This window comes from Chiroxiphia lanceolata, chromosome 2 (assembly GCF_009829145.1).
Source record: "Chiroxiphia lanceolata isolate bChiLan1 chromosome 2, bChiLan1.pri, whole genome shotgun sequence".
Lineage (NCBI taxonomy): Eukaryota > Metazoa > Chordata > Aves > Passeriformes > Pipridae > Chiroxiphia > Chiroxiphia lanceolata.
The window spans coordinates 14718065-14730978 of record NC_045638.1 but is presented as its reverse complement, the minus strand read 5'-3'; the positions used below and the strand labels follow the sequence as shown (position 1 = coordinate 14730978).

General features: G+C 37.8%; 2 protein-coding genes across 3 annotated transcripts in view; one reads left to right on the top strand and one right to left on the bottom strand.

The window, feature by feature from the left end:
- Nucleotides 1-12914, bottom strand: part of SMPX (small muscle protein X-linked) — a 41296-nt gene that overhangs the window by 24623 nt on the left and 3759 nt on the right. For both annotated transcript variants that reach the window (XM_032678978.1, XM_032678979.1), the window contains exons 3-4: nt 8073-8162; nt 4004-4157 (exon numbers count right to left, since the gene is read on the bottom strand). In XM_032678978.1, coding sequence (XP_032534869.1) covers nt 4017-4157; nt 8073-8162 — 231 coding nt within the window. In that variant the 3' untranslated portion in view covers nt 4004-4016. The remainder of the gene's footprint in view (nt 1-4003; nt 4158-8072; nt 8163-12914) is intronic.
- MBTPS2 (membrane bound transcription factor peptidase, site 2) overlaps nt 4859-12914 on the top strand; it is a 63924-nt gene continuing 55868 nt past the window's right edge. Inside the window, exon 1 of the mRNA XM_032678977.1 lies at nt 4859-4875. The gene's annotated coding sequence lies outside the window, so the exon portion shown is untranslated. The remainder of the gene's footprint in view (nt 4876-12914) is intronic.

Genomic DNA, 12914 nt, shown 5'->3' with positions numbered 1-12914 from the left:
ACTAGCTCAATCTAATACATCAGCTACAGGTTTGTGGAAGAAAAAAATCTTTATGACAAAGCAGAGTATGCTAATTAGTTAATTATAGATGACAGACCAGCATCAGGGGATGACTACAGGAATATCTTAACTGAGGAGCACTCGATGACCTTCAATGGATCCAGTTTCCTGACATCTCACTAATTATATCCCTCCCACAAACTGTTAGACTTACAACTATGATCTTAGTAAGTCGATTCATGCTCCCTAATTTGGTGAAGAGCAATACCAAAGATATTTAACAGAAGTTACTCTAAAGTGTGAATCACGTAGGAATGGGTTTGTAAATAATAAACCAACCGACGGCTTTGCAGGTTTCTTATTTTTGCTGCTGGTTTTGCACTCTGTTAAACTGAGCAAGAATGCATGGATCAACATTTTACAAAATTAATCATCTTGCAATTTGACTTGCAATTTACTGAAACTATCCCAGGATATATGACAATACTAGGAGGTAAAGTTGGAAATAACTGCTGTAATTGTAAAAGCTTTGGCATTTTTGAATGTTAATGTATACTTTTGGTATTTTTTTATGGTATCACATTATAGGATAACAGAATAATGAAAATTATCCAGAGTATTTGGAGTTATTCTAACCATTTCAAGTAGGTATAACCTACAGAGTACCACAAGAGATATAAAAATAATACCAAAGGGAAATCCCTCAATAGTGAATATCTGAGAAGATTATACTACTGATGTGAGATAGACTTAATTTCCAAACTGTGAAAACCAAAGAACACTCTCATTGATCAGTACACACGCTGTACAGTCATATTCTATTGATCAGTCTGTTTACTGTTCTTTAGAGAGCACCACATTCAAAGGATAATCTGTAACCTTTCCTTGGAGCAAAGTATCAGGCACATGTGAGTGTGGATTTCTTGCAAATAAAGATAATCTTCACTGGATTGACATGGTCAGTCATAAAACAATGCACTGACTTTATCATATTTTATGCAAGGCTGCAGGTCATGACTAGAACACCTGAACTGATGAATATCCTCTTGTAGGGGACAATCCTTAGGTTTAGTATCATTCAAGGCTGCTGGATGCGGCCCATGATTGATTTACATTTTCAGTTTCATGTAGAACTCACCTGCTTAGTTCTGCACAGCATCCAAACCCAAACTCCCAGGCTCCAGTGACTACTGTGTCTACAATTCTTTTAGAAAATAAGTTTTCACATATGATCTGTGACTGCACTACCCAAAATCTAGAAATCTGTATCACTGTCCAAACCTGATACACAGTACATCAAAAGAAGGATGGAGACAGAAATGATTTCATAATAATCTCACCTCTTTCAAGATGCCCTTTGCTTTGTTGACCTTTCTGTAGAAATCTTCTCCTTAGAGTGAACCTCTGTGCATGCCCCAAATGTTTGCTGGATTCTCAGTTAGCTAATTGCTAAAAAACTGTTTTAAATGTTGAAAATAGCAATCATCTGAGAATAAACATGGGGTTAAATTTATGTCCAAATATCTGTTACAGAAAAGACCTCTTTAAAGTCTCACATTAAAAATTCATATTTCTCTGGGCAGTGCTTTAGTGCAGTGACTACAATGTTATATTTTACAAAATATTAATTTTTCTTTTACCAAGTTTTTTGAAGAGGAAGACTCCATTGTTTCTTTAAAATAACAGGAACATTATGACACAGCAGGGTAAAAGCAAGAAACAGCTAAGCACTCTTGTTTCCAAATGGCATATTTATGCTGTGCATAAAATATAAGTTAATGATGCACTGCACATTCGAGCAATTCACTCAGATTATATGCCATTTCTTTTAAGATTCCTGGTCCTTAGCACTTCTGCGTTCCCAGAACCCTTTTGCACTGCTTTCTGTTTTCCTCTGTTCTTCATTTATGTTTCCATGCAGCAAATTGGAGATGACATTCTTCTACTCAGCTTAGCTCCTCTGCCTCTCTTCACAATAGAAAGGATTTAGTAGTCAATATGCAAAACTGGCAATTCAGGTGACTACTATGTGATGCAACTTTCTTACTGTAGCCAGGGTGAGGTTTTTTGTACTGAAACTTCTCTGTACATCTGAGTATTCATTGTAACTGCCTGATGCATCTTTACTGGTTCAAGCTTTTCAAGGAAAATCAAAGATAATTTCATGGACAGAAATTATTAATTTCTATCAGGCTCAGAATGTAGAACAGATGCTTATGGGCCTTGTTTGAAACCAAATAGAAATTATTCTGAAATCGGTGTTGATGTGCTGAATATTTCCTTATAAATAAAATAATCACAGAATTATAGAATGGTTTGGGCTGGAAAAGACCTCTGAAGATCATCTAGTCCAACCCCCCTACAATGAGCAGGGATGTCTTCCACTAGACCAGGTCGCTCAGAGCCTTGTCCAGCCTGACCTTGAATGTTTCCAGGGATGGTGCATCCGCCACCTCTCTGGGCAACCTAGTCCAGTGTTCCACCACTCTCATTGTAAAAAAATCTAGTTTTTTACATCTAAGTTATCCTTATATCTAGTCTGAATCTAATGTACTTAAGTTTAAAACCATTACCCCTTGTCCTGTCACAATAGGGCCTACTAAAAACTCTGTCCCCATCTTTTTTATAAGTCCCCTTTCAGTACTGAAAGGCCACAGTGAGGTCTCCCCAGAGACTTCTCTTCTCCAGGCTGAACAACCCAACTCTCAGCCTGTTTTCATTGGAGAGATACTCATCCCTCTGATTGACTTTGCAGCCCTCCTCTGGACTCAATCCAACAAGTCTACCTCCTTCCTATGGCAGAGGCCCCAGAGCTGGATGCAGTACTCCAGGTGGGGTCTCTCCAGAGCAGAGATTCCCCTCCCTTGAGGTGCTGGCCACACTGCTATGGATGCAGCCCAGGACGTGGTTGGTTTTCTGGGCTTCAAGTGCACATTGCCAGGTCATATCCAACTTCTCATCCAACACCCCTAAGTCCTTCTCCTCAGGGCTGCTCTTAATCCATTCCGTGCTCAGCCTACATTGATTCCAGGCAGTTGCTTTGACCCACGTACAGGACCTTGCACTTGGCCTTGTTGAACTTCATGAGGTGTCAGGGGCCCACTTCTTGACCTTGACCAGCTCCCCCCGTGTTCCATTCTATCCTTCACGTGTGTCAACTGCACTGCTCCACTTGGTGTCATCTGCAAATTTGCTGAGGGTGCACTTTATCCCACTGTCTGTGCCCACTAAAGGGGCCTGGTCCCAGCACTTACACCTGAGAGAGATCACTCATCGCTGATCTCCATCCAGACATTGAGCAAAATAAGTATGAGCTGTGGTTCTAGTTGTAGATCAGTGGCTCAATCCATAGGTGTCTGGTGCTGTCTGCAGTGCCTGAGGGTCCCTACCTGGAGTTCATCTGCTACTTCAGAAGAGCATAGATGTCCCTAAGGTCCAATCTCATATTTCCAAGCCTGATATACCTATATAGCGAGTCCTCAGGTGCCACAAATAGTGGTATGTTTGTATGATCAAATACATGGAGCCATTAGCATGCAATTTTGAATAATACAAATAAATGAATATCAAAAAACTAATATTCCAAAGGAGCTTAAAAATTCTGACCTACTTGTCCATTACTGCAATAAATTTATTTGCATTGTAAAAGATCTATTTGTAGTTAGACTGTACAAATACAAGTCATATATTTTGCAAAACTGGAACTTGTGCTTCTGAAGCAAGATGCTATTTTTAAGCTGTCTTCAGTATTCCTAATATGGTGAATAAACTATTTGTTAGGCCAGTTGATGGGTGACATAGATCATTGGATATAGTCTCCAATATGACCTATGTTTGAAATAACAAAGAATACCAAGGATTATGGCTTCTTCTATTTTGTCTTTGAAATATGAGGTGTGACTACAGGTCCACTGAAGTAATTGGAAAGCCATCTTTCTATATAAGAAGTTTCTGGATCAGCTTGCTTCTCCTAAAGCCACGCAAAGAACACTCTTTCACTCACCTGCTGGTTCCAGCTACTGTTCAGCTTTGGGGACATACTTCAGCTCACTCTTTATGTTCTGAATCTCTGACAAGTTGACAGCAGGACCTGGAAGTTTCCTAGCTCCTGGGAGATGTTTCTTGTCTTTCTCCTCCTCTGTCGAAGCAGGAACACTCTGCACAAAAGGATACCAGTGACTTCACTGCTGCAATAGCAATCTCTTGAACATGAGCATAGATCAGTTATTTGAGAAACCAGGAAAGGATATTTTTATACTAAAGGCAATCCCAATGGAAACTGGGCGGAAGAAAGGAGGGAGAATGGGGAGGAAGAGATAGATTATTTAGTTGGTTGTTGTCTAAAATCATTCTAAAAAGAATAGAAGGTGCTCAGTGTAGAGGAACATGGATCTTTTGGTAGATGGGTAAGAATTTACAGTGTCAGACTATTAGCAGAAAATAACTGAGTGGAGCATTAAAGGCAATTCCAAGTCCTTCACATTTTAAGGGGGGGGGGGAAAGCAGAAGAAACATTTTTATAATCTAATTTCTTTGGGAGTTTCATAGTGGCCAGACAGTTGGAGAGGAGAACCATTGTCCACTTCTGCAGCACTGGAAAAGAGCTAAGATAATAGGTTATGGACATCAAAAGCTCCATGCAAGCTCAGCATGAGCTGAAGTTTAATTTTTCTTAACCTCAGTTGCAAGACCAGGAGGGTTTTTGTTATTTTATGTTTAAATTATGTTTGAAAAGCCTCGTGGCTATTTTGCTGACACTGTAAAAATAAAAGTTAAATAACAGCACTTTTAAAATAGTGAGCAACTCAGCTAATTTCCTGATGAACCACAGTATTTTAGCCCTTGGTACTTCCTCAACTGTACTTTTGCTTCTAGGTGAATAAAGCGTGTATTTCAGACAATTTCTATGCTAGATGGAAAAATGAAGTAGTAGCTTTCCAGTAGGGAGTTAAGGTTGTGGTAGCCTGTTGCATATTTTGTAAAGCTGGTATATGGGGAGAATCATGTAGACTTTGAAATTAATTTATATTTTACTGTAAATAATTTTATGATGAAATTATTTTTTCTTTTTTGATTACTCTATGAAAGTCCTACTGGGATTGGCCTTTTCAAGTTAAATCACTATTTAGACTTATTAGCTACTCTTTTTGAAAACGTGTATTGACTGTGAGCAGTCAATTCTTAATATTTAATTTAATTTTTAAAATTCCAAAGCTATCTGTCAAATATTATTGGTCTCTTTTTTTTCTGTTAACTAATAGACTACAGGCTAATTAGGAAGAAGATCTTTTGCAACGTCAAATAGCAAATAAACAAGGTATTCTAGAAAACTGACATTTTCTTATCTGATCTTCAAGAACTTTCTTAACATCACTATATATATAAGAAAACTGAAGCAACAATTACATTGCTTGGCTTGGTAAACTTGTATTATCTTTTCTCACATTTTAGCCAATACACTATTAGCTAATACAAGATAATACTAACTAATAACATTATACTTGTTTCTTCTTGTTCATTTCAAATCCCAGCCAGTAATTCAGCCCCAGCTAGGACATGTACTGTCTGACATCTAGCTTAATGGTCTAACATCCTGAAAGAATAGCAACGCACAGCAGGAGAATAAGTAAATTGATACAGAAGCTGTTTGGAAGGATGCACAAAATTGTATAAGTAGTCAAAGTTGCCAAGAGCTTGTATTGTTTCCTTTCACAGTTTTCTTGCACAACTAGCTAATCTGAATAATCAGGGGAAACTACCATTCCCTCAACCCCTTAGTTCTTATCATAAATAGCAGATGCTATGTTAAAAATACCATTTCTAGTCACGTTCAATTCCCTTCCTCCTGTGGAACAAATGGCACAAGCTTTGACCGTGTTTTGGAGACTTTGCACTCCATAAGTTGCTGTCAGCTTTCTCCTCTAACCTCAGGTGTGTGCTACCTATGACTGCACCCCTCCCTGTATCACCCACTCCATGTGCAATGCATAGCTGAGATTAGACTTTGGCCTCCAGTTTTATGGAAGGAATTCTAAAGAGTGACTCAGATACACAAGAGTTAACAAATACAAGCATGGAAATGCTCTGACTGAAGAAGTTATTTTCTAAAATTCTCACCCTCCATTTCTTTCCATGTTAAACATGCCTGCTCCGTTGACCTTCAAAAGTACACGTTCACATCTGACTCCACTGTCCCTTTGAGTAAGACCCATATTCCCCTCATCTCCTTTGCCAAGCCTTTAAAAAATAGTGAAAAATACTATGCACTGTTAGCAAAAGACATATTTGCCCAAAACTGCTTTGAAAAATCATGAGCTGTATTGCAAAACTTAACAAGATGAGAAAACTGAAAAGACAAGTCCACTAGTAGTATTTTTATTCTATTCCCATTAAAAGATCTGTTTCTGTAGTCTTTACTACCATTGATTTGGTTGAATATTGCCTATAAAACCTGTGTCAAGAACTTTCATTCTGTAATGTCTGTCTCATATATAGCATTCATGTACCTGAGAAGCAAAGTAACATTCAACTACCCAACCAAATCTAATTATCAGCACCAGTCATTTATTTTATTTCCCAAACACTACCAGAATTCATACATACTGTATTAGTTTCTGCTTGATAACATGCACTCCTTCATCAGCTTAATTATTTCAAAGAGAATATGCTTTCATTTCTTTCAAGTGGAGAAAGCCATAATACATGTTCAAGGTAATTTTGTATGTTTGTTTCTTTTAAATCTTCTTAAGAGCTAAGTCAGCTTAGGTTTGATTACTTCAGGAAAGTTCTCTGTAAACAGAGTACTATTTATATAAAAATATGGTGAAATTCAGAAAAAAACCCTAATCTGTCTGTTTGAGACAGAAGAGGAAGAATTTGCTCTTACACAACTAAACCTGACCATATGAAGTGCCTGCTCCAAGTCAGAAGGGGCCGATGATTGGTTCAAAACTAATCTGGCTGCTTCTTGGCATGCCACAGCATGTCTGGGGAGCAGTGGCTTTCCCCTCCCTCCTGACCATCCCAGCTCTGCTCTGCATGAGGGCAGGACTCCCTCCTGCCACAACAGCTTTGCTTTCCCTGCATGGCAGCAAGTCCACCCCCCCAAGTCCTGCCAGAAACAGCCTGGATATATGGAGTTGATCGGAGCCTTTCCTGCCCTTGCCTCTGAGGAGCATCGGCAGCTCTGGCCTAGCAGAACCAGTTCTCAGATGAGGGGTATAAATCCAAACTAAGCCAACTGTCCAGGAGGGCAGAAGTACCCACATTTAATTGATTTTTTTCCTTGTTTGGAGTATCTACCATTACCTTTTTTTCCTCTATTGGTTTTAGTTTGCATTTATAAAAAAAGTTAATGGTAAATAAGATGCTTTAATAGCATCCAAAAATATGATATCTGTGTTTAATCCTAACCAATGCTAGTTAATGTATAAGTTGGATTTTATATTCAAAACTCAGTGTTAAATACTTCCTGTAAAAGATAAGCATGAAAACACAGAATTCAGCCTAAAATGGAGTATTTTCACCACTATGCAGATAAATGGGTTCTCAATTTCTGTTTTAACTTGCAAGTGTCTTCACATTCAATTTTTCCTTGTTATAAACATTTCGAAAAGCATCATGTTTGAAAACCTGTTCCATTATTGCTAAGTTGTAACAACCAATCACACTATGGGGCAGCAGGTAGTAGAATATCCTTCCAAAGCCTTGCTATAACTTTTCCTGCTGTATCCCATCAAATCTCATCTAGACAAATACCTCTGGTGAAATCCTGGCTCTCTTTCCTGAGAACAGATGTCATCCTGCTGTTGAAGCACAGCTACACACCTTTGAAACAGTTTAAATTCCTATAGGTGCCTTGGCACCAAAAGCAGAACTATTATATATGAAATGTTTAGCAAGTGGCCATTTATTTCCATGAATGATCAGTCCATGTTCAGCTGTGGTACCTAAGATTGGTATGCAGAGATATAAGATTGATTAAAAGGCTTTCTTTTATTTTATGGCAGGGATTCTCCTGGGGGAAAAAAGTCAAAACCAAAAAACCAAGTCAAAAAACCTTTCGTACTTACTTCGTCCACTTCTTCAGGTGTAAGTTCTTTTCTTTTATGAGGGTGGCCTGCACCAGGTCGAAATGCACCCATTGGGATGTTAATATTAGCCTGTGAGAAGGAAATTGAGATGCATATAATGGTGACTGATAAATAAATATACAGCTGGTAAATGGCAAAACTCAAAAGGATTGGGACAAGTGTATAGACATTTTTGTGGTTTCTGAGCACTTATGTCTTCAATGCATGCATCATCACACCACTCCTGTGGGAAAAAGAAGTGCTTTCATCTCCATTTTAAAGGCAGAAAATCAAAAAACAAAGCTACCTAGAAAGCTTTTGAAATTCTGCATTTTAGACTAACGTTTCCTGATTTTATTGGACTTTAAATGAATTCTAGACACCAAAGTGTCTTTAGGCACCTGGGTCTGCTTCCATCTGGTTAAGGTCAAACAGAAAGCGAGTGCCAAAAGCAACATTTAAGTGCAAATCACCCAAATCCTACAATACCACCCAAATCACTGGACCATTCTCCCTTCCCCAGTGACACTAGTTTACACCACAATTAATCACAGGTAGTTTGGAAGTAAAGCCTGCCCTGAGTCAGCTTAAGCTGTGAGCGTTTAAAATGTGATTTTACCAACAAAATTTACCGAGGGTGCTACGAACTGCAAATGGTTGAACCAGCTCCAACACTGGGCAGACCACTAGTCCCTGGCTTTAGCAAACTCCCTCCAGAATGATGCTCACACAACTGTATCAGTCTGATTTTTTATCTGGAGCAGAAAGCCAGTAGCTATAACATAATTGGTGCTGATAAACAGATACCTTAAAAGTAAAGATTTTTGAGAAAAGAATGGCACGAAACACTGCTTAGGAAAGAGTAGCTGAAACGTATCCATTTCTCGGTGTGACCCAGTTCAGATTATTTTAAAAGTCAAATGGCATGATCAACTAAATGCACAGTGTATACCTAGTCTTATCTTGTGATCTCAGAAGAGAAGCTGCTCCTAGGAAATGTCATCAAAATATCATTACTCCCACTGGTAAAACCAGGGGGTGAATCAGTAATGTTACAGAGCAGAAATGGAGAACCTTCTAACAGTGAGCTGTGTTCTTGTAGTTCACCATCTGACTGATTTGCACTAAATGAAGATAAATAATCCCATCCTCCTGCGCAAAACATGGTCTTGCAGATCATGCCCCAGTTGGTCAACCACAGGAAAGCAGCCCACTGTTTCCAGTAACAACAACTGTTCTGACAGCTGTAATCAAATACCAAGCGAATTAAGAATCCACTTGCCAAGAAATAAGCACCTTTCCCTGCATTCTACTTACCTGTTTCCCATTATCGTATTTAGGCAAGGTGATGCTGTCATTGCAGTGGGGCTGCCAACTCTGCAGGGTCATGTAGTTTATAGACAACTGGGTATTTGTTTCATAAAGGTTTCTCACTGAGCATTACTTTAGATATTGTGAAACCTTTCACCTGCACTTTGTAACTTCCCAGGAGACAGAACATTTTCAGCCTCACAGTTCTCAACCTATTATTTCATTTACAGGTAGAAAAAACCAGCTTTGCTATTTTTAATTTCAAGCATCTCCTCCACCAAGCTCTGGTACCTCCAGGCACCTTCTTTTTTTGGAATGTGAAACTTCTCTGCACTTTACAGCTCGCATGGTCATACAAGTTCGCAGAGTTGAAACTTTAAGAGCTAAGTCTCCTTTTGGAGCTCATCCTCAACTTGGACATTCCTTCCCCTTGGAGTCAATCAAAGCAGAAGCCAGACTCCCCCAGCACACCACAGCCCTTGCATTTCCTACTGTGACTGACAGACCAACTGTGACTAAAAATGGTTCAGGAAACAAAAATGAACCACTAAGTCCAAGGCTGCTAATTAGATTAAATAAACCACTCTTTGGTCTGCTTCAGCACTTTCACAGTAATCTGTGTCACACAAAAGCAGTTTGTACTATTTTATCTGCAATAAGAGCACTCAAATAGGAGTTCGGGTAAGATGTACGCAGTTATGACGTATTAACTTGGAAAAATGAGCATCCTTTAAGACATAATTAAACACTGTCTGGATCTGATGACACATACTATAAATTAAAATATTTCTAGTATAAAATGAAAGCGTGACTTATTTCCAAGCCCTTCCTGATCAGAGGTACCAAGGTCCTAAGTTGTAAATTTCCCTGTTAATCCAATGCCAGTCCTGTCCCACAGCGGTGTAATGGGTGGGCCAAATTCAGTACACCAGTGTAGCTCTGCAAGGACTGTGTTGTGCTGCAATCAGCACAAGTTTGCAGTTTTGTTTTCAAAATACATTTCAAGGCTTTTGTCACCTGTCATCTGGGGTGGAGGTATGAACTACGAACCTGAGGAATCTCTTCTTTCCCTGCTTCTCATCCAGTAAAATGCTAAATAGGAAATTTTCTGTTCCAAACTCCTGAAATCCTGAATTATAATTGCTTTAGATAGACTTTCTAGGTGTGATTCTTATTTTTAACCATACTAATTAGGAAAACTATTGGGTTTGCCTCTTCCTTTGTTTTTGGAAAATGCCTACCATATTCTGGATGTCATTACAGTTTTTGTAATGAGTAGGTATGTGTACTTATGTCCTCTACTGAGGTCTTTCTGAACAGACCAAAGGAAAAATATCTGCAAGCATGAAATACCACATATATTGTTGCTTTGAATCAATTGAACTGATATTTAGAGATTTTTTTTTTTGTTCTTCTTTCTGTTTAAGAGAGACAGGGTATTCAGATTAGGATACAACTCATGCAGCCACACATGAGTTGAGGATTGTAATGGATAAGTTCTTCACAGCATCACAGCCATTCCTAGTTTCCAGATGGATGATTAAATAAGCTGGAAAGACACTTCAATATGAATACTTTTAATTAAAAAAATAAGAAAGAAGGAGAGGAACTGCAGATAAAATTTAATGGAATTCAAGAAAAAAACCCAAAACCACCAGAAAAACCAGGAACCCCCCCAGCCTTACTTCTGGGGAAAACAAAGATTGGTATTCAAAGATAGAATAATTTTCAGCCAGAGCCGTACACAGCCTTTTACACACTGAGAGGGGGAGACCAGCAATTAATGTTACCAGGAATTAATAGTACTTTGGTCCCTTATTGCCCCAAACTTGGGAACCAGTTGCTGCCTTTAACTCTCACACATCTATTTAGTGGCTTTTGGCAAGTGACAATTTTTGTGTAAATCTTGTACAGTCAGACAGAAGCCAGAGTACCATGAAATACTTCAGTTAGTAAGGTGCCATTATATTTCCATCACTGAAGCATGATTTATATTCTCCAGAGCATGTCATTCCTATTATAATAGCACACAATAACAAAGGATCATAATATATGAATCACAATGTATAAAAGTAATGTGACATTTTGAGTCATGGTTCTTAGAGTGCTCAAAATGTAATAGGCATTGATTCAAGTGCAAGTGTCTCTACTGGAGCCACCTTTGACACAATGTTTAATAGATATACTTTTAAGGTTGTGCTGTAGTTTTCCTCATGATTTAAATTACCTTTGCCAAAATTAAAGTTTCTTAAAACATTAGACTTAGTATTTAAACTTAATGCAGTTTTTAAATTAACAAGTTAGAAGCATTGTTTACAAGTCATCATAAAAATAAAAAGCAATCTATCACTACTTCTTTAAGAAAAAAGTAAACCAAATTAATTCCTTAAAAATGTTTGTATGTGCCTATGGAATTTAAACATAAAATGTAAATACTTTTGAGCTATAAAATATCTGTATTTTTTCATTAATCATACAAACATTTCTATAGTCAGGGTAAAAGAGGGATGAAAATTTGAACTGAGTGAAATCAAAATTCTGACAAAATGGTAAAATTCTGCTAACTTCAACTGAATTAGAGTACAGTAATTTGCATGCCTGTTTCAGTACAGTTGATGATGATAAAGAGAATCTGCATTTTTACAGTAACTTGCAACTTCAGCATGCAGCTTAGCCACTGGATAATTAATCCTGATACTCCAATCCATTGAATTAATATTATCTCCAGGAAATAGAGGACAGATCAGACTTTAGAAATTCCATTTTGTGCTTCTTATGTAAGGAAACCTGAACTTGTAAAATTTCATTGGAAATGCATTTTACAAAATACATGAAAATTCTGTAAGATTCTTCAGTTCAGGAAATATTTTTGCCTTTTGACAAGAATCATTGACAGCTTGAGCTAAATACATTTTTCATGATGCTACTTTGTGATGATGGGATAATTCTTCAACTGTTTCTTTTACAAGTATGGAACAACCAACTCCATCCTTATAAGCATATACCATTTGAAGAGGCACGTGGTAGACAAGAACCTTTTAATTAAAAGATAAACTTTTCTCTCATTTTACTCTAGCTTTTAAATAAAATGCTTCTTAAACAAATATTGGAAGTTGTGGAATTTTTTTTCCTAAAGGAATGCAGACATAAAAAACTGTACAGTACCTATGCCATCTTTTTAGCCTATAATTCTTCCAGCATTGTATTAACTTTGTGGAAAATCTAATAGCTGCAAGAATTATTTTTACTTATAATGCTGATCAATTACACACATATATCACTGTGTTTTGCTCAGCTGATCCCCCAACAGGCATAACCTAACATTGGAAAGACTGGGCACATAAGTGACCAATGAACTTACCTGATCCAGATTTTATGAACTCAGATCAAAAGATTCTCTTCAGGTCACGCTTTTCCACTGTTTTCATATCTACTAAGCTTTTTACTTTAACAGAATAATCCCCAGCTAGCACACCTATGGTGCTTTGTCTGAGTAAAAATGCAGTTTGCAAAGCAGTGGAGGTTGAGTTA